Source organism: Salvelinus fontinalis, chromosome 9 (assembly GCF_029448725.1).
Source record: "Salvelinus fontinalis isolate EN_2023a chromosome 9, ASM2944872v1, whole genome shotgun sequence".
Lineage (NCBI taxonomy): Eukaryota > Metazoa > Chordata > Actinopteri > Salmoniformes > Salmonidae > Salvelinus > Salvelinus fontinalis.
This window is the reverse complement of record NC_074673.1, coordinates 11,125,654-11,147,178: the sequence shown is the minus strand read 5'-3', so window position 1 is coordinate 11,147,178 and position 21,525 is coordinate 11,125,654. Positions and strand designations below refer to the sequence as shown.

General features: G+C 45.5%; 1 protein-coding gene and 1 long non-coding RNA gene across 3 annotated transcripts in view; one reads left to right on the top strand and one right to left on the bottom strand.

The window, feature by feature from the left end:
• The window catches only part of LOC129862056 (GDP-L-fucose synthase-like), a 29,989-nt gene extending 9,564 nt beyond the window's left edge, over window positions 1-20,425 (top strand). Inside the window, exons 1-11 of one of the 2 annotated variants that reach the window (XM_055933388.1) lie at window positions 2,356-2,566; window positions 3,344-3,506; window positions 11,979-12,093; window positions 16,414-16,542; window positions 16,818-16,891; window positions 18,607-18,740; window positions 19,002-19,066; window positions 19,156-19,222; window positions 19,318-19,397; window positions 19,718-19,817; window positions 20,025-20,425. In XM_055933388.1, coding sequence (XP_055789363.1) covers window positions 3,352-3,506; window positions 11,979-12,093; window positions 16,414-16,542; window positions 16,818-16,891; window positions 18,607-18,740; window positions 19,002-19,066; window positions 19,156-19,222; window positions 19,318-19,397; window positions 19,718-19,817; window positions 20,025-20,080 — 975 coding nt within the window. In that variant the 5' untranslated portion in view covers window positions 2,356-2,566; window positions 3,344-3,351 and the 3' untranslated portion in view covers window positions 20,081-20,425. Of the gene's footprint in view, window positions 1-2,355; window positions 2,567-3,343; window positions 3,507-11,978; window positions 12,094-16,413; window positions 16,543-16,817; window positions 16,892-18,606; window positions 18,741-19,001; window positions 19,067-19,155; window positions 19,223-19,317; window positions 19,398-19,717; window positions 19,818-20,024 lie in introns of those variants that run through there. The other variant, XM_055933389.1, reaches the window with a different exon arrangement.
• LOC129862059 (uncharacterized) overlaps window positions 12,075-21,525 on the bottom strand; it is a 33,923-nt gene continuing 24,472 nt past the window's right edge. The window contains exon 3 of the long non-coding RNA XR_008760714.1: window positions 12,075-12,642. This is a non-coding gene — a long non-coding RNA (uncharacterized LOC129862059). The remainder of the gene's footprint in view (window positions 12,643-21,525) is intronic.

The window sequence follows — 21,525 nt, the reverse complement described above, 5'->3', positions numbered from 1 at the left end:
AGTAGTGAGGGAATGTAAACCAGGTGTGTGGGAAAACAAGACAAAACAAATGGAAAATGAAAGGTGGATCGGCGATGGCTAGAAGACCGGTGATGTCGACCGCCGACCGCCGCCCGAACAAGGAGAGGAACCGACTTCGAAGGAAGACGTGACATCCCCACAGTGACCGTACGTACATATCCCAACGATCTGCAACATTGAGGGCATCTTAACTGGCTGCATCACCGCTTGGTATGGCAACAGCTTGGCATCCGACCGTAAGGTGCTACACAGAATATGGCCCAGTACATCACTGGGGCCGTGCTCCCTGCTATCAAGCTCACCTCTATACCAAGCAGTGTCAGAGGAAGGCCCTAAAAATTGTCGAAGATTCCAACCACCGAAGTCATAGGCTGTTCTTTCTGCTACCGCATGGCAAGCGGTACCAGAGCACCAAGTCTGGAACTTAAAGGCTCCTGAACAGCTTCTACCCCAAGCCATAAAATTGCTGATTGACCAAATTTTTTTGCACTGGCTCTAAGCACACTCACTGGACTCTACCGACAAACTCACACACTGACACTCCAACACACACACACACACACACTCACACAGACACACGCACACACACGCACGCACGCACGCACACACACACACACACACACACACACACACACACACACACACACACACACACACACACACACACACACACACAAAACACACACACATAGACACACTTTCACACTCTTTCACACTCTTCACATAATACATGTCTAGACAATAGTGACCCATCCACTTAGCTAGATGTGGCTGGGGGGTGGTTATAGCATTTATTTCACATGACCCATCAATTTAGTGTGTCTGGTAATCATCAGCTCATAATGATTAAATATTGATACAATATTTTTATCTGGACACTTTCTATTTTTTATATTGCTACTGTGAAATTGTGCAAGTAACCATTTCTCTGTACTGTGTATGCCTTCTGTATCTTGTGCATAGGGGGGAAAAAGTCTGTGGTTACCAGAGACAGTAATGTGAAGAACAACATGACCTGCACCAAAGTCAGATTAGGATATAGGCCAATGGACTAGATAAAGTGTTTTTTGACCTCAAGTTTTTCCTTATTGTAGACTAAGATTTATTGAAATCTTTGTTGACTACACTACCTTACTCACCCTGTTTAGCACATGGCCTCATATGTTAATCCTTAAAGCTAGCTAGCGACTGGAACGAGCTGCAACAAACACTCAAACTGGACAGTTTTATCTCAATCTCTTCATTCAAAGACTCAATCATGGACACTCTTACTGACAGTAGTGGCTGCTTTGCGTGATGTATTGTTGTCTCTACCTTCTTGCCATTTGTGCTGTTGTCTGTACCCAACAATGTTTGTACCTTGTTTTGTGCTGCTACTGAACCATGTTGTTGTGCTGCTGCCATGTTGTGTTGTCATGTGTTGCTGCCATGCTATGTTGTCGTCTTAGGTCTATCTTTATGTAGTGTTGTGTTGTCTCTCTTGTCATGATGTGTGTTTTGTCCTATATTTTTATTGAATAAATGCTTTATTTTTAATCCCAGCCTCTATCCCAGCAGGAGGCCTTTTGCCATCATTGTAAATCATTGTAAATAATAATTTGTTCTTAACTTACTTGCTTAGTTAAATAAAGGTTAAACAAAACAATTTAAAAAATAAAGAGATGGTGGGGCTAAGGCTTAAGAGGGGGTGAACAATGCTGAATAGGTGTAAACAAAGAAGAGCTCTCCAGTAGGTGTACCAAAACTTTCAAAGGCCACTTTCTCAAAAGTGGGGTTAGAAGTTTATCAACTTTCAAAGCAAAGCTACTTTCCCATTATTCCACAACTGCAGTGTATGATATACCATTTTGTATCTCTGAGTCTCTACTTTTATCCAATGTAAAAAGCACAATTTCAAATTTTGCAAAAGAAGACCAAATGGAGGTGTTCGTCACATATGCTGCTGCTACTCTGTTTATTATCTATCCTGATTGCTTTTACCCCTACCTACATGTAATTATTGCCTCAATTACTTCAACTCCCTCATACCACAGCACGAGTATTAATGTGTTACTATGAATTGTTTTATTTAGCAAATTGTTTATACTCTGCATTGTTGGGAAAGGGCTCAAAAGTAAGCATTTAATGGTAAAGTCTACACCTGTTGTATTCGGTGCATGTGACTAATACCTTTTTTATTTTATTTGAAATGCGTTAAAATACAGTCAATATGGGCCTGTTTTCTTAATTACATCCCAATTTCCAACAGAAGTTATATAAAACGTTTTTTTCACTTAACCTATCTTAACAGTAGGCTATTCCTGGTATTTTCTTATTGTGTTTACGTGAGTGATAGTTCCGGGAACGTAGGACAGTCAGATTCGCTGCACATGCTATCAAATTGCTTACAGGTAGCCTATGAAAGAGCGAATGCGCATCCCGCCTGCTGCTTTGCTAAGGACATAGTGCGGAAGACAAGAGATAGCCCCAGTTCAGTACTTGAGAGCACGAAGGATCTAATATTGACTTTATTTGAGGAGGAAAATTCAAACGGAACTTTTTGGAGGTTTGATTTGAAACAATTACTTTGTGTATCTATTGATACGAAAATATCCAAATAACACGATAGTCTTGTCGAGTTAAAAATGACCGATTGATTTTAATTAAAAATAGCCCACATAGACTACGGATTAATATTTGCTATTATTTCTCTAAAATGTTTGTATTTAAAATATTAGTAGACATTTTCTTTCGACAGACCTCATGTACTTTTAGTCTACTTGCTAAAATAAATAATGTCAGTGCTGTAGCCTATATGACATCAGATTTTGTAATATAGGCTACTATTTTGTAATGTAGCCTAACCCTTATTTCCCCTTCGATTAAACTAAATTGCTACATTTAAAAAATCAAACATTTTCGGTATTTGCGTAGGCTGTTTGTTTATCCTTTTGATAGGCTAACATTTTCATAATACCATTCACTCCCGTTTTGGGCTCATGCGCTTAATATTTAATATGTCAAATGTAATTTATTTCAAAAGAAAAAAGTAGATAAATGTTGATAGGAAAGAAAATACAATAAAGTAGCCTCCATGATTAAACAAATCGGCTACAATGAAATTGTAAACGAAACGAAAAGTGTGTTAATATGTTTCAACTTGCGTTTATTTGAGCATATATTTGATTAATTCCTTATTAGCCTAAATGTAACTTCTATCATAATTATTACGTTTTAAAGCAGGCTATACATAGGCTATCAGCCTACTTTGTTTAGGGCTTCAGCGTAATAACATTATGTGAATATCACAACTGAAAAATGTAAGTTTGCATTCTTTGATCAGAGTGAGAAATGGAATTGGAAACGAAGGCTGAGTTTATGCGTGTGCTCGTCACGGGCGGATCCGGATTGCTCGGGAAGGCCATTGAGCACGTGGTGAAACAGGAAGGCGGCTGTCTTGAGGGCGAGCAGTGGACCTTCCTCTCGTCCAAAGAGGCCAACCTTGTGTAAGTGATGTCACATGAACCTCATATTCTCAGCAGAGCTGGTCTCAGGCTTGGTCATTGCAGATAAAAATGTCCTACCCTATATTTATCTTAATTTCACATTTATTTAACCAGGTAGGCAAGTTGAGAACAAGTTCTCATTTACAACTGCGACCTGGCCAAGATAAAGCAAAGCAGTTTGACACATATAACAACACAGAGTTACACATGGAGTAAAACAAACATACAGTCAATAATACAGTAGAAAAAAAAGTCTATATACAATGTGAGCAAATGAGGTGAGATAAGGGAGGTAAAGGCAATAAATAGGCCATGGTGGCAAAGTAAATACAATATAGCAATTAAAACACTGGAATGGTAGATTTGACAGTAGATGAGTGTGCAAAGTAGAAATACTGGGGTGCAAAGGAGCAAAATAAATAAAAACAGGAGGGGAAGAGGTAGTTGTTTGGGCTATTTATAGATGGGCTATGTACAGGTGCAGTAATCTGTGAGCTGCTCTGACAGATGGTGCTTAAAGCTAGTGAGGGAGATAACTGTTTCCAGTTTCAGAGATTTTTGTAGTTCGTCCCAGTCATTGGCAGCAGAGAACTGGAAGGAGAGGCGGCCAAAGGAGGAATTGGCTTTGGGGGTGACAAGTGAGATATACTTGCTGGAGCGTGTGCTACAGGTGGGTGCTGCTATGGTGACCAGCGAGCAGAGATAAGGCGGGACTTTACCTAGCAGGGTCTTGTAGAGGACCTGGAGCCAGTGGGTTTGGCGACGAGTATGAAGCGAGGGCCAGCCAACGAGAGCGTACAGGTCACAGTGGTGGGTAGTATTTGGGGCTTTGGTGAAAAAACGGATGGCACTGTGATAGACTGCATCCAATTTGTTGAGTAGAGTGTTGGAGTCTATTTTCTAAATGACCGCCAAATTCGAGGATCGGTAAGATGGTCAGTTTTACGAGGGTATGTTTGGCAGCATGAGTGAAGGATGCTTTGTTGCGAAATAGGAAGCCAATTTTAGATTTAACTTTGGATTGGAGATGTTTTATGTGAGTCTGGAAGGAGAGTTTACAGTCTAACCAGACACCTAGGTATTTGTAGTTGTCCACATATTCTAAGTCAGAACCGTCCAGAGTAGTGATGCTGAACGGGCGGGCAGGTGCAGGCAGCGATCGGTTGAAGAGCATGCATTTAGTTTTACTTGTATTTAAGAGCAGTTGGATGCCATGGAAGGAGAGTTGTATGGCATTGAAGCTCGTCTGGAGGGTTGTTAACACAGTGTCCAAAGAAGGGCCAGAAGTATACAGAATGGTGTCGTCTGCGTAGAGGTGGATCAGAGACTCACCAGCAGCAAGAGTGACATCATTGATATATACAGAGAAGAGAGTCGGCCCAAGAATTGAACCCTGTGGCACCCCCATAGAGACTGCCAGAGGCCCGGACAACAGGCCCTCAGATTTGACACACTGAACTCTGTCGGAGAAGTAGTTGGTGAACCAGGCAAGGCATTCATTTGAGAAACCAAGGCTGTTGAGTCTGCCGATGAGGATGTGGTGATTGACAGAGTCGAAAGCCTTGGCCAGGTCAATGAATACGGCTGCACAGTATTGTTTCTTATCGATGGCGGTTAAGATATCGTTTAGAACCTTGAGCGTGGCTGAGGTGCATCCATGACCAGCTCTGAAACCAGATTGCATAGCGGAGAAGGTATGGTGGGATTCGAAATGGTGGGTGATCTGTTTGTTAACTTGGCTTTCGAAGACCTTAGAAAGGCAGGGTAGGATAGATATAGGTCTGTAGCAGTCAAGAGTGTCCCCCCCTTTGAAGAGGGGGATGACCGCAGCTTCTTTCCAATCTTTGGGAATCTCAGACAACACGAAAGAGAGGTTGAACAGGCTAGTAATAGGGGTTGCAACAGTTTCGGCAGATCATTTTAGAAAGAAAGGTTCCAGATTGTCTAGCCTGGCTGATTTGTGAACATTAGCTGACTGGATTTGGGAGAAGGAGAAATGGGAACGCTTGGGCGAGTTGCTGTGGGGGTGCAGTGCTGTTGACCGGAGTAGGGGTGGCCAGGTGGAAAGCATGGCCAGCCGTAGAAAAATGCTTATTGAAATTCTCAATTATAGTGGATTTATCGGTGGTGACAGAGTTTCCTATCCTCAGTGCAGTAGGCAGCTGGGAGGAGGTGCTCTTATTCTCCATGGACAATTATTATTCTCCATGCTCTTGGACTCCATGGGCAAGTTGGTTAGGATGATATCTATGAGGGTGCCCGTGTTTACGGCATTGGGGTTGTACCTGGTAGGTTCATTGATAATTTGTGTGAGATTGAGGGCATCAAGCTTAGATTGTAGGATGGCCGGTTCTTATGGCTGCAGGGGCAGTATTGAGTAGCTTGGATGAAAAGGTGCCCAGAGGTGCCCAGAGTAAACTGCCTGCTCCTCAGTCCCAGTTGCTAATATATGCATATTATTATTAGTATTGGATAGAAAACACTCTGAAGTTTCTAAAACTGTTTGAATGACGTCTGTGAGTATAACAGAGCTCATATGGCGGGCAAAAACCTGGGAAGAAATCCAACCAGGAAGTGGAAATCTGAGGTTTGTAGGTTTTCAACTCATCGCCTATCGAATACACAGTGGGATATGGGTCATTTTGCACTTCCTAAGGCTTCCACAAAATGTCAACAGTCTTTAGAACCTTGTCTGATGTTTCTACTGTGAAGTGGGGCCGAATGAGAGGGGATTGAGTAAGGTCTACCATGACCTGAACATGCGCGTTCATGTGAGAGCAAGCTCTGTTCCATCGCACTTCTGAAGACAAAGGAATTCTCCGGTTGGAACATTATTGAAGATTTATGTTAAAAACATCCTAAAGATTGATTCAATACATCGTTTGACATGTTTCTACTGACTGTTACTGTCACGGGCGTCGAATGAACTGGACCAAAGCGCAGTGTGGTGAGCGTACATATTTATTTTTATTTTGGATGACGCCGCCAAAAACAATAAACAATACAAAACGACCGTGAAGCTTAAGGTGCCACAAACAAAGACAACCTCCCACAAAGACAGGTGGAAAAAAGGGATACCTAAGTATGGTTCTCAGAGACAACGATAGACAGCTGTCCCTGATTGAGAACCCTAACCGGTCAAAACATAGAAATACAAATAATAGAACTAAAGAACATGGAATACCCACCCCAAATCACACCCTGACCAAACCAAATAGAGACATAAAAAGGATCTCTAAGGTCAGGGCGTGACAGTTACCCCCCCCCCCCCCCCCCCCTAAGGTGCAGACTCCGGCCGCAAAACCTGAACCTATAGGGGAGGGTCTGGATGGGCATCTATCCGCGGTGGCGGCTCAGGTGCGAGACGCAGACCCCGCTCCACCACTGGCTCACCCCACTTTGGTGGCACCTCTGGTGCAGGGACCCTCGTCGCCGACCCCGGACTGGGGACCCTCGTTGCGGGCCCCGGACTGGGGACCCTCATAGCGGGCCCCGGACTGGGCGCCCTCGTTGCGGGCCCCGGACTGGGCGCCCTCGTTGCGGGCCCCGGACTGGGCGCCCTCGTTGCGGGCCCCGGACTGGGCGCCCTCGTTGCGGGCCCCGGACTGGGCGCCCTCGTTGCGGGCCCCGGACTGGGCGCCCTCGTTGCGGGCCCCGGACTGGGCGCCCTCGTTGCGGGCCCCGGACTGGGCGCCCTCGTTGCGGGCCCCGGACTGGGCGCCCTCGTTGCGGGCCCCGGACTGGGCGCCCTCGTTGCGGGCCCCGGACTGGGCGCCCTCGTTGCGGGCCCCGGACTGGGCGCCCTCGTTGCGGGCCCCGGACTGGGCACCGTCGCTGGAGGCTCCGGACTAGAGACCGTCGCTGGAGGCTCCGGACTAGAGACCGTCGCTGGAGGCTCCGGACTAGAGACCGTCGCTGGAGGCTCCGGACTAGAGACCGTCGCTGGAGGCTCCGAACTGGAGACCGTCGCTGGAGGCTCCGGACTAGAGACCGTCGCTGGAGGCTCCGGACTGGAGACCGTCGCTGGGGGCTCCGGACTGGAGACCGTCGCTGGGGGCTCCGGACTGGAGACCGTCGCTGGGGGCTCCGGACTGGAGACCGTCGCTGGGGGCTCCGGACTGGAGACCGTCGCTGGAGGCTCCGGACTGGAGACCGTCGCTGGAGGCTCCTTGCCATGACTCCTCGCTGGAGGCTTCGTGCCATGGATTATCACTGGAGGCTTCTTGCCATGGATCATCACTGGAGGCTTCGTGCCATGGATCATCACTGAAGGCTTCTTGCCATGGATCATCACTGGAGTGAGGAGACGTATGGGCAGTCTGGTACGTGGAGCTGCCACAGGGCTCACCAGGCTGGGGAGACATACAGGAGGCTTAGTTCTGGGCACAGGCACAGGACTCACCAGGCTGGAGAGATATACAGGAGGCTTTGTCCTTGGCAGAGGCACCGGATACACTGGGCCGTGGAGGCGCACTGGAGGTCTCGAGCTTAGAGCCTGCACAACCCGTCCTGGCTGGGTGGTTATCTTCACCCTGCAAATGCGGGGCACTGGCACAGGACGCACTGGGCTGTGCAGACGTACCGGAGACCCAGTGCGCAGAGCCGGCGCAGGATATACTGGGTTGAGGAGGCGCACTGGAGGTCTGGAGAGCAGGGCTGGCACAACCTGTCCTGGCTGGATGCTCACCCTAGCCCGGCAGATGCGGGGAGCTGGGATGTATCGCACCGGGCTGTGAACGCGCACTGGAGACACCGTGTGCTCCATCGCATAACACGGTGCCTGACTAGTACGACGCTCGCCACGGTAAGCACGAGGAGTTGGCTTAGGTCTCCAACCTGACTCAGCCAATCTCCTTATGTGCCCCCCCCCCCCCCCCCCCCCCCCCCAAAAATTGGGGTGCTGCCTCTCGGGCTTCCTTGCTAGCTGTGTTCCCTCGTAACGATGCCGTTCCACCTTTGTAGCCTCCAGCTCCTCCTTGGGACGACGATATTCCCCAGCCTGCCTCCAGGGTCCTTTACCGTCCAGGATTTCCTCCCAAGTCCATGATTCCCCTTACCACGCTGCTTGGTCCTTTTGTGGTGGGAAGTTCTATCACGGCCGTCGAATGAACTGGACCAAAGCGCAGCGTTGTGAGCGTACATATTCCTTTTTATTTAGAATGACGCCAACAAAAACAATAAACAATACAAAACGACCGTGAAGCTTAAGGCTATAGTGCCACAAACAAAGACAACCTCCCACAAAGACAGGTGGGAAAAAGGGCTACCTAAGTATGGTTCTCAATCAGAGACAACGATAGACAGCTGTCCCTGATTGAGAACCCTACCCGGTCAAAACATAGAAATACAAATAATAGAACTAAAGAACATAGAATACCCACCCCAAATCACACCCTGACCAAACCAAATAGAGACATTAAAAGGATCTCTAAGGTCAGGGCTTGACAGTTACGGAACTTTTTTACATTTTGTCTGCTTTTAGTGAACGCGCTTCGTGACTTTGGATTTGTTTACCAAACTCGCTAACAAAAGTAGCTATTTGGACATAAATGATGGACATTACTGAACAAATCAAACATTTGTTGTGGAACTGGGATTCCTGGGAGTGAATTCTGATGAAGATCATCAAAGGTAAGTGAATATTTATAATGTTATTTCTGACTTCTGTTGACTGCACAATATGGCGGATATATTTCTGTCTTGATTGGGCTCTGAGCGCCGACCTCAGATTATTGCATGGTTTGCTTTTTCCGTAAAGCTTTTTTGAAATCTGACACAGCGGTTGCATTAAGGAGAAGTGGATCTAAAATTCCATGTATAACACTTGATCTTTGATCAATGTTTATTATGAGTATTTCTGGAAATTGATGTGGCTCTCTGCAAAATCACCGGATGTTTTAGGAACTACTGAACATAACGCGCCAATGGACACTGAGATTTTTTTATATAAATATGAACTTTACCGAACAAAACATACATGTATTGTGTAACATGAAGTCCTATGATTGTCATCTGATGAAGATCATCAAAGGTTAGTGATTAATCTTATCTCTATTTCTGCTTTTTGTGACTCCTGTCTTTGGCTGGAAAAATGGCTGTGTTTTTCTGTGATTTGGCGGTGACCTAACATAATCATTTGTGGTGCTTTCGCTGTAAAGCCTTTTTGAAACTGGACACTGTGGTGGGATTAACAACAAGATTACCTTTAAAATGGTATAAGATACTTGTATGTTTGAGGAATTTTAATTATGAGATTTCTGTTGTTTGAATTTGGCGCCCTGCACTTTCACTGGCTGTTGTCATATCAATCCCGTTAACGGGATTGCAGCCCTAAGAAGTTTTTAAGCATGTCACAGTTTAGGTCACCTAGCAGCATGAGCTCTGAAGATAGATGGGGGGCAATCAGTTCACATATGGTATCCAGAGCACAGCTGGGGGCAGAGGGTGGTCTATAGCAGGCGGCAACGGTGAGAGACTTGTTTTTAGAGAGGTGGATTTTTAAAAGTAGAAGTTCAAATTGTTTGGGTGCAGACCTGGATAGTAGGACAGAAATCTGCAGTAGATTGCAACACCGCCCCCTTTGGCCGTTCTATCTTGTCTGAAAATGTTGTAGTTAGGGATGGAGATTTCAGAGTTATTGGTGGTCTTCCTAAGCCAGGATTCAGACACGGCTAAGACATCCGGGTTGGCAGAGTGTGCTAAAGTACTGAATTAAACAAACTTAGGGAGGAGGCTTCTCATGTTAACATGCATGAAACCAAGGCTTTTACGGTTACAGAAGTCATCAAAAGAGAGCGCCTGGGGAATAGGAGTGGAGCTAGGCACTGCAGGGCCTGGATTTACCTCTACATCGCCAGAGGAACAGAGGAGGAGTAGGATAAGGGTACGGCTAAAAGACATGAGAATTGGACATCTAGGACGTCCGGGAACAGAGAGTAAAAGGAGCAGGTTTCTGGGGGCGATAAAATAGATTCAAGATATAATGTACAGACAAAGGTATGGTAGGATGTGAATACAGTGGATGTAAACCTAGGCATTGAGTGATGATGAAAGAGATATTGTCTCTAGAAACATCATTGAAACCAGGTGATGTCATCGCATGTGTGGGTGGTGGAACTGAAGGGTTGGATAAGGTATAATGAGCAGGGCGAGAGGCTCTACAGTGAAATAAGCCAATAAACACTAACCAGAACAGCAATGGACAAGGCATATTGACATTAAGGAGAGGCATGCTTAGCTGAGTGATCATAAGGGTCCAGTGAGTAGTGAGGTTGGTTGTGGTCACGGCGATTCAGACAGCTAGCCGAGCCATGGGTAGCAAGCTAGCAGAAGATGGAGGTCTGTTTTTAGCCACCCCATGCGTTTCCATCTGTAAATTAGTGGTTTCCGTGTGGTAGAGGGGACCAATCCAATTGTCAAAATAGTTATAGTTATAGTGGCCCAAGAAGATAGCAGCCAATAAGCTCAAGACAGCTAACGATTAGCGGGCCGCAGTTAGCAGATGGGCGTTCAGGTTACGTCGCGATGGAGGGGCCAGTTGAATAACTCCCTCGGGCAGATAACGTCGTAATTCCAGTCGTGAAGGCCCGGTGGGGCTCCGCATCAGCAGTAAAACGGGTCAGGATAGGTGATTGTAGCCCAGGAGTGGCTGATGGAACTCTTCAGCTGGCTAGCCCCGGGATAATTGGTGTTTGCTCCGGAATCGACGTTAGCCAATAGTCACTCGGATAGCAGCTAGTTAGCTGCAAGATCCAGGTGTAAATGTCCAGAGCTTGCGGTAGAAATCCGGGGATACGGAGAGAAAATAGGTCCGGTATGCTCTGGTCTGAGTGGCGTTGTGCAAAACTGGCGATAGCTTTCCGAGCTAAAGGATAGTTGATGACCGCTAGCCGTGGTTAGCTGAATACTAACATTAGCTAGTGAGCTGGCTAACTTCTGGCTAGCTTCTGTTGTGGATTTCAGATACGAGGTGAATAATACTTTTGAATAAAAAAAAATATATTATAAAAAAAAACAGATCCGCACCACACACATATACAAGAGATGCCATGATCCCATATTCTACATGCCGGAGAAACATTAGCATGTCTGTTCTACATAACATATTTCTATAGGAAATGTATGTCATGTTGCACTGTATGAAACCCTGATTTTAATATATGTAAATTCCTGTTATGGCCCTTTTACGTGGTTGGATTTTGAGGTTCCAACAGGAACGAACTAGATAAAATAAGTCAAAAAAGAAGTTCACACAGAAAAATTATTCTATTCTCTGCTATTCTATTATTTTATTTTCTATTCTATCTATAGATGGATTGATGGATAGATATATAGTTTATGTTGGAACCACATTAAATGTTTAACTCATTACATTTGTGTGTGCATACTTTTGAGATTGATGTTTTTCCATTAAATGGGATGATGATGACGATGATGATGATGAATGATGGCACTTGTACAATGTTCTGCCAGAGATCTACAACAGACAAGAGCAGTGTTTCAGAAGCATCGGCCCACCCATGTCATCCACCTGGCTGCCAAGGTGGGAGGACTCTATCTTCACATGAAGGAGAACCTACACTTTCTGGTGAGCTTCATTACCTAACTACCCAGTTTCTTTCAATCACTAGGCTATATGTTTTTGTCATAAAGTGCATTTGTTAAATCATTTCTACATTTTTTACATGGAGGACCTGATTGTTAACCAAATATTGAAATATTCTGTACAAAATCCCCAATTTAGAAGATGGAACCAGCTCATCTGACATTTTGCCTGAACTGTCAAAAGGCCTGTCCGTTTCTGTGTTCAATTCCATAGAGTACTTTGTTCAGATCAATGTGTATTTATCCCATAGCTTAGTATAGTATTGAGTGAAACATAACCGATACTATTACATTTTAAGGTATGACCCAGGTGCAGACAGTGTTGAAGAAACACATTTACATTCCTCAAACAGGGGCAGGCATACAACAGGTCAAGGCAGGCAGGGGTCAATAATCCAGAGAGGGTGTAAGGTACAGGACAGCAGGCGGTCTTAGGTCAGGCAGAGGTCGGTAATCCAGAGTAGTGGGGCAAAGGTACAGGATGACAGGCAGGCTCAAGGTCAGGGCAGGCTGAACGGTCAGAACCGGGAAACTAGAAAACAGGGACAAGGAACAGGCGGGAGCAGGGAAACAAAATGCTGGTAGGTTCTACGAACAAAACTAACTGGCAAAAGACAAACAGAGAACACATGTATAAATACACAGGGGATAATGGGGAAGATGGGCGACACCTGGAGGGGGGGTGGAGACAAGCACACATACAGGTGAAACAGATCAGGGCGTGACAGTACCCCTCCCCCCTCTAGGGACGCCACCTGGCATGCTACCTGGGCGCATACATGGTTGAGCGGGGTGCCGACGTTGGAACTCAGAAATGAGGCATGGGTCCAGGATGTCCCTAGCGGAGACCCAGTACCTTTACTCCGGGCCATAACCCTCCCAGTCAACCAGGTACTGGAATCCCCTCCCCCGAGGTCGAACCTTCAGGAGACGTCTCACCATGTACGCCGGTTAGCTGTTGATGTGACGGGGAAGAGGGGTGGGCCTGGAAACAGGAGACAAAGGGCTGGTGTCCACATCCCCAACAAATGAACTAACATGGTCCAAGCACACCAAGACAGTCATGAAGAGGGCACGACAAAATCTATTCCCCCTCAGGAGACTGAAAAAAATTGGCATGGGTCCTCAGATTCTCAAAAGGTTCTACAGCTGCACCATCAAGAGCATCCTGACTGGTTGCATCACTGCCTGGTATGGCAACTGCTCGGCCTCCGACTGCAAGGTACTACAGGGGCCAAGCTTCCGGCCATCCAGAACCTCTATAACAGGCAGTGTCAGATGAAGGCCCTAAAAATTGTCAAAGACTCCAGCCACCCTAGTCATAGACTGTTCTCTCTGCTACCGCACAGCAAGCGGTACCGGAGCACCAAGTCTAGGTCCAATAGGCTTCTAAACAGCTTCTACCCCCAAGCCATAAGACTCCTGAACATCTAGTCAAATGGCTACCCAGACTATTTGCATCCCCCCCCTCTCTCCACACCACTGTCACTCTCTGTTGTCATGTATGCATAGTCACTTTAATAACTCTACCTACATGTACATACTACCTCAACTAACCGGTGCCCCCGCACATTGACTCTGTACCGGCACCCCCCTGTATTTATTGTTATTTTTTACTGCTGCTCTTTAATTACTTGTTAATTTTATCTCTTATTCTTATCCATATTTTTTTGAAACTGCACTGTTGGTTAGGGGCTCGTAAGTAAGCATTTCACTGTAAGGTCTACCTGTTGTATTCGGGCGCATGTGACTTATAAAATTTGATTTGATTTGTAAGACATGGTTTTAATACTAGACACAGGAAAGGTAGGTAGTATACGGAGGGCACGGGACAACAGAGGACAAACAGCAGAGGGGCTAATGATCTTGGGGTGGGGGGGAAAGGTTTCGGCTTCCGGGGGTGTAGCCGCGGGGCTATAGCGGCATGCCAGTGCATCTGGCTTGACCTTCTTGGATACCGATCAGTGCTGTGGAAGCAAAGTGGCCCAGGCCTTACTGAACCCATCCCTGAGATCCTGATACAGGCAATGAGTGTGGCAGGACGGGCTCCAGCCCATGATGACACCAGTAGCCCAGTCAACAGAGGATTTATGTCACTAGACCCAAGAGAATCCCAATACAACGGGAACCTGCAGAGACTGAACTTGCAGGAATTGGATTGTCTCGCTGTGGTTCCCTGACACTCGTAGGTTGATGGGGGTGGTATGGTGGTTGACCCGGCCTATAGAGCGCCCGTCCAGTGCTCTAGGGGTTGAGTGGGGAAGCCCAGCTCGGACGCCAGGATAACGTCCATAAGACTCACATCGGCCGCCGAGTCGATGAGTACCTGGAGAGACATGGACTGGTCGCCCCACAGCAGGATGGCATGGAGAGGGGAGCGAGTAAGGGGAGAAGAAAAATTATCTTTAAGAACCACCAGAGTACTCACTCCAACGAATGAGCTAGGTCTGTTGAAAGGACAGGTAGACACGATGACCGGCAGTACCGCAATACAGGCAACTCTGGGTGTCAAGAGTGCGTACGTGTTCAGCAGGAGACAGCCTAGCCCTGCCGAGCTGCATCGGCTTGGAAAGAGGTGAATCGGCAGTCTTCAGAGGCTCTTGGAGGAACTCGGGTAAGCTCGGATCCTCTCGGGGACGTAGACGCCGGGGACTTCTGGAGTTCATCAGATGCAAGGTGGGATTCTTGAGTGAGTGATTGGGAGCGCAATCAGACCTCTTCTCCCTCCTACGTTCCCGTAGCTGACCATTGATCCGGCTGGTTAAAGTGATGAGTGAGTTGAGATCCGTCGGTAGTTCCCGGGCTGCAAGCTCGTCCTTTACATTCTCCGATAATCCATGCTGGAACGTGTCGAACAGTGCTTCCGGGTTCCAGGCACCCTCCGCTGCTAGCGTGCGGAAATCCACCGCATAGTCTGCCACACTGAGGGAGTCCTGCCAAAGCTGTCTCTCTCCCGGACACCGGAGCCTCGAATCCCTCCAGACTGAAGCATACGGCCGACTGTTGTTCCCAAATGGCCGTAGCCCAGGTAAAGGCCCCCCCGGACATCAGCGTGAAGAAGTACGCTATCGTAGAGTACTCCGAGGGAAAGGAAGTAAGCTGCAGCTCCATGACGAGGGAACACTGAGCAAGAAACGCCCAACAGGTTCCCAACTCTCCATCGAAGCCCTCCGGGGGAGGTAAGCGGGGTTTCCGGGAAACCGGGGTGACGGTGCTGCTACCAGCCGGGTTACTGAGGGGCTGGGAGGCTACCATTGTGGTAGACTGCCTAGTAGACAACCCACGGAATTGCTCCTGCAATGTGTCCAATGCTAGGTCGTGATGTTCTGCCACGGCCTGGAACCCTTCTATCAGACCGCAAAGCATCTCCTCGTGCCTACCAATGGTGGCTCCTTGGGAGGAGATGGCGTTGCAGAGCTGGTCCAAGTCTGCTGGGTCAGTAATGGCCAGTTCGTACTATCATGTTTTAAGGTATGACACAGGTGCAGACAGTGTTGAAGAAACACACATGTATTCCTCAAACAGTGGCAGGCAAATGACAGGTCAAGGCAGGCAGGGGTTAATAATCCAGAGAGGGTGTAAAATACAGGACAGCAGGCGGGGTCAGGTTCAGGTCAGGCAGAGGTCGGTAATCCAGAGAAGTGGGGCAAAGGTACAGGACGACAGGCAGGCTCAGGGCAGGCAGAACGGTCAGAACCGGGAAACTAGAAAACGGGCAAGGAACAGGCAGGAGCAGGGAAACAAAATGCTGGTAGGTTTTACGAACAAAACGAACTGGCAACAGACGAACAGAGAACACAGGTATAAATCACAGGTATAAATACACAGGGGATAATGGGGAAGATGGGCGACACCTGGAGGGGGTGGAGACAAGCACACATACAGGTGAAACAGATCAAGGCGTGACAGATACATCAAACATACATACTATATGTCTAAATATTTGTGTGTACTGTATTTATGTCATATACAGTGTGTTTGTTTTGTGTTGTTCAGTATGTTTGTTGTCATTGCATTGCCGTGAAATGGCTTGTCTTACCTAGCTAAGTAGCTCTGGAAAAGCGAGCGTGTTAATCCATCTGTGAGGGGAGCTTATAGGGGAGCGTATAGGGGAGCGTGTTAATCCATCTGTGAGGGGAGCTTATAGGGGAGCGTGTTAATCCATCTGTGAGGGGAGCTTATAGGGGAGCGTGTTATCACAATATCCAAATGCATTCTTTGAATTAATTTGTGGGAAAACAAGTTATTGTGTAAAGCCGCAATGCTGGTTTGATTGAATTGAGACCACAGTTTGCCTTCATAGAGGGACAACCTTCGCATCAATGACAACGTGCTGCAGACGTCTCACGAAATGGGCGTCGCCAAGGTGGTGTCCTGCATGTCCAGCTGCATCTTTCCTGACAAGACCACATACCCTATCGATGAGAGCATGGTGAGTTGAACAACCAGTAAGACCATATCAATGAGAGCATGTTGTGTTTAACCTTAATACTATGGTTGCATCAAATGGCACCCTATTCCCTATATAGTGCATTACTTTTGACCAGAGCCCTAATGGCCCTGGTCAAAAGTAGGAGTTCAACAGTATAGGGTGCCATTTGGGACTCAACCTAGTATGTGCCAAGTGACAGGAACCTCTGGCCATCCAAACTGTGATTTTTAAGAAAAGCTGGTGTGTTATCACTCATGCTTTCCTCCTTCCCACAGATCCACAATGGGCCTCCACACGACTCAAACTTTGGCTACTCACATGCCAAAAGAATGATTGATATTCAGAACAGGTGAGCTAATGACTAATTTGTTACCAGGTACATTTAGCACACAGTTCAAATTCCCACTCCAGCCTCCCTAGCACCTCATTTATCACCTGATTTTCTTAGCAAAAGGTGCATTTCAGTAGCTGGTACAGGTCCCTCATTACATAGCACAACCCAGCTAGCACAAAACGTTCTGAGACCCATATGTTTCTTAGAGCTTGGTGAGAGTGTGGCTGTCCTATGGTTATTTTGCATACAACCTTCCCACAATGTTCTGGCAATGGTGCAGGATACCTAGCTAGCACATAATATTCTGAGAACCATATGTTTCTTAGGTGGGAATTTCAGTACTTCAGCATAACATTTCCTACAGGTTTCCTAATTTTTTGAATTTAAAGTCATGTTTTCAAATAGTTTCAAGTATGTTAAGAAACAATGTTCTTCTGTGGGGATTTCAGTACTTTTGGCTTTGAAAGTTTTTTTGGTCTGGTCACAGACATCTGATGTGTTGTGCATTGAAGTCATAGATGCATAGATGCGAGAAGGAATACAACGAGCTGTTTGAATGTGGCTATGAAAGTGAACTGTTTGCGTGTGATGAGGGGTGTATTCATTCCTCCGATTCTGTTGAAAACTTTTCTTTAACGGAAGCAAATAGAACGAAACGTGGATGAATGAATTTGTCCAATTAAAACTCTCTTTTGTAACTGTTGGACTAATGATTATACCCTACACTCTAAAAAGTAGGGGTTCAACAAGGGTTCTTCTAAGCTCCTTAAAGAGTTCTTCACAGAACTTATAGGGGTTACCCCACAGTTTCAACTTGAATAGCCCCTAAAGGATACTCCAGGAACCTTTTATTTTTAGAGTGTAGATCAGCTAGATGCAGGCAAGAGTGTGCAAGGCGGTATTGCATATGTCACTCTCTGTCCATCTGTCATCTCAAATCTTTCTCTTGACCTGCGTGCACCTACGTTGTAAACTTTCATTCATAGGCTAGGTTGTAGCAACATCATGAATGGTATAGAGAAAATGTGAGTATTATGTAGTAGCTTAAACGTATCGATGTTACATTGAGCTGGGTGAATGGAATATGAATGACAGTCATCCAATATGCTGTAATAGAAATAAGGCCATACTCATAAAACATCTATTTTTGTCTTCCCTTATCTTATTATTATTTTTATTTTTTTCACCTTTATTTAACCAGTTAGGCCAGTTGAGAACAAGTTCTCATTTACAACTGCGACCTGGCCAAGATAAAGCAAAGCAGTTTGACACATATAACAACACAGAGTTACACATGGAGTAAAACAAACATAGTCAATAACACAATTTTAAAAAGTCTATATACAGTGTGTGCAAATGAGGTGAGATTAGGGAGGTAAGGCAATAAATAGGCCATAGTGGCAAAATAATTACAATTTACATTAACACTGGAATGATAGATGTGCAGATGATGATGTGCAAGTAGAGATACTGGGGTGTGTACTGTGTACAGCTGCAGCGATCGGTAAGCTGCTCTGACAGCTGATGCTTAAAGTTAGTGAGGGAGATATAAATCTCCAGGTTCAGTGATTTTTGAAATTCTTAAATGGCTCCAACTGTACCTTTTACTGTATGTATACTTGGAATATCGTTTCACAACAGAAAAGTAAAAGAAAAAGCCGGAGTGGATCTTTAACTGTTCTAACCATGATTGTGTGTGTGTGTGTGTGTGTGGACTTGATTGACTACAGGGGATACTTTGCACAGCATGGGCGTCGCTACACCGCCGTAATCCCCACTAACGTGTATGGTCCCTATGACAACTTTAACTTTGAAAATGGTCACGTGCTCTCGGCACTCATGCATAAGACATATGCTGCTAAAAGTAAGTAACACTCACACTACTTAGACAGACAGACAGACAGACAGACAGACAGACAGACAGACAGACAGACAGACAGACAGACAGACAGACAGACAGACAGACAGACAGACAGACAGACAGACAGACAGACAGACAGACAGACACTTTTTACTTACTTACTTTTTACTTACTTACTTTTTACTTACTTACTTTTTACTTACTTACTTTTTACTTACTTACTTTTTACTTACTTACTTTTTACTTCTGCTCTCCTTCTAACAGAGGAGGGAACCCCTCTATATGTGTGGGGCTCCGGAACACCCAGGAGGCAATTTATCTACTCTCTGGTATGTTTAGTGAATTACTCTGTGTGTGTGACTGTGTGTGTGCATGTCAGATGTGTGTGTGCGTTAAATCTGTGTGTGTGTTTTCTCAGGATGTAGCACGTCTGTTCCTCTGGGTGCTGCGAGAGTATGATGAGATTGACCCCATCATTCTCTCTGGTGAGTCCAACATGGTGTGTGTGTGTGATCAGTCAATGTGTGTGTGTGTACAGTATGCAACTGGACCAATCTCCTTTGACACTTGTCTCTCACAGTGGGGGAGGAGGAGGAGCTCCCCATCAAGGACGCTGTAGAGATGATTGCAGATGCCCTGGACTTCAAAGGTCAAATAGTTGTATCCTTCCATAGGGCTGTGTACGCCTGATAGGAGTTGTCCCTAGGCACAGACCTAGGATCAGCATATCCTCCCCAAATCCTAACCTTAACCATTACGAGGGAATATTCAAATTTGACCTTAGATCTGTGTCTGGAGCCAATCTAGTAGAATCCTTAGTACAACACCAGCAACCACATCTAGAGGTTCATTACACCTGTTGGACTGACAGACGTACAGTTAAAAGCCGACTTGGGTTGGCTAACCTCAATATCCATTGCGCTGTAACTATGTAATCCCCCTGTGCTTTGCCTGTCGTGACCTTTGACCTATGGTATCAGTTTGACACCAGCAAGTCAGACGGTCAGATGAAGAAGACGGCCAGCAACGCCAAGCTGCGACGCTACCTCCCTGACTTCACCTTCACGCCACTCTCTGAAGGTCAGAGGTCAAAACACTGATATTGTAACTCAATATTGTATTTGGAATTAGTTGCCTTGTACACAGACATTTACTGCATGGCATTTGATACCTATCCATATTTTGGTCATTTTATGATTATGATGAAAGTAACCTTCATGGTAATTAAACCACTCTTCCAAAATGCACAGTATCCATAGATGACTGACTGTCTCTCCACCCCTATAGGTATCAAGAAGACCTGTGATTGGTTCGTGCACAACTACGACATAGCCCGAACATGAAGACCAATGAAGATAGAGACAGTGAACTCTGATTGTTTAATGAAAAAGACTAGGGCTACGTCCCAATACTACTACTGTGCCTTCCTTCTCTTGTGTCCTTGCCTTCATCTAAACTGATAATGATCTGGGGGAGGGAATTGTACTCGGGGAGGGGTGGTCCAAAATAGGGGATTGTTGTCCAACTTTTTTTTTTTGCTTTGGGGAGGGTTGTGTGGTTTTCTATTTGTCACAGAGGGGTGTGTTTTTTTTTTACCATGGTTTACATTCGCTCTTCTGATGGTATTTTCCCTATAATCAATGGCTTGACTTACTTTTGATATTACCCTAATAAAGTTTTTAAACATTTGTGAAGGTTTAGAATGGTGTGGCTATTATTAGCTACTGCAGGCCTATTATATGAAAGGAGTGCGCCCCAGTGCTCTAACTGACAGTTGAACTTGAGGTGAGGAAGTCTGTTTCAGACCTTCTAGAGTTACTCTTATAATCTAACAATATAATGCTTATTTTTATACAAAATATTCAGATTGAAAATTAACAAAGTAGGCTCCTGTACGTCTATACCTGTATAGCAGGCGCAGTAGCCATCTGACATAAATAAATGCATATCGGTGTTGTAGCATGCCACTGGCATATCTCTATCTCTCTGGAGTTAGGCCTAAGCATCACCTACTTTATATAGGAGATATATATATATATACAGTACCAGTCAAAAGTTTGGGCACACCTACTCATTCAAGGGTTGTTCTCTATTTTAGAATTTTAGAATAATAGTGAAGACATCACAACTTTGAAATAACACATATGGAATCATGTAGTGACCAAAACATTTTAAACACATCTAAATATATTTAATATTTGAGATTCTTCAAAGTAGCCACCCTTTGCATTAAGGACAGCTTTGTGCACTCTTGGCATTATCTCAACCAGCTTCATGAGGTAGTCACCTGAAATGCATTTCAATTAGCAATGTTAAAAGTTAATTTGTGGAATTATTTCCTTCTTAATGCATTTGAGCCAATCAGTTGTGTTGTGACAAGGTAGAGGTGGTATACAGAAGATAGCCCTATTTGGTAAAAGACCAAGTCCATATTATGGTAAGAACAGCTCAAATAAGCAAAGAGAAACAACAGTCCATAATTTCTTTAAGACATGAAGGTCAGTCAATACGGAACATTTCAAAAACTTTACAAGTTTACAAGTGCAGTGACAAAAACCATGAAGCACTATGATGAAACTGGCTCTCATGAGGACCACCACAGGAAAGGAAGACCCAGAGTTACCTCTGCTGCAGAGGATAAGTTAATTAGAATTAACTGCACCTCAGATTGCAGCCCAAATAAATGCTTCACAGAGTTCAAGTAACAGACACATCCCAACATCAACTGTTCAGAGGAGATTGCGTGAATCAGGCCTTCATGTTCGAATTGCTGTAAAGAAACCACCAC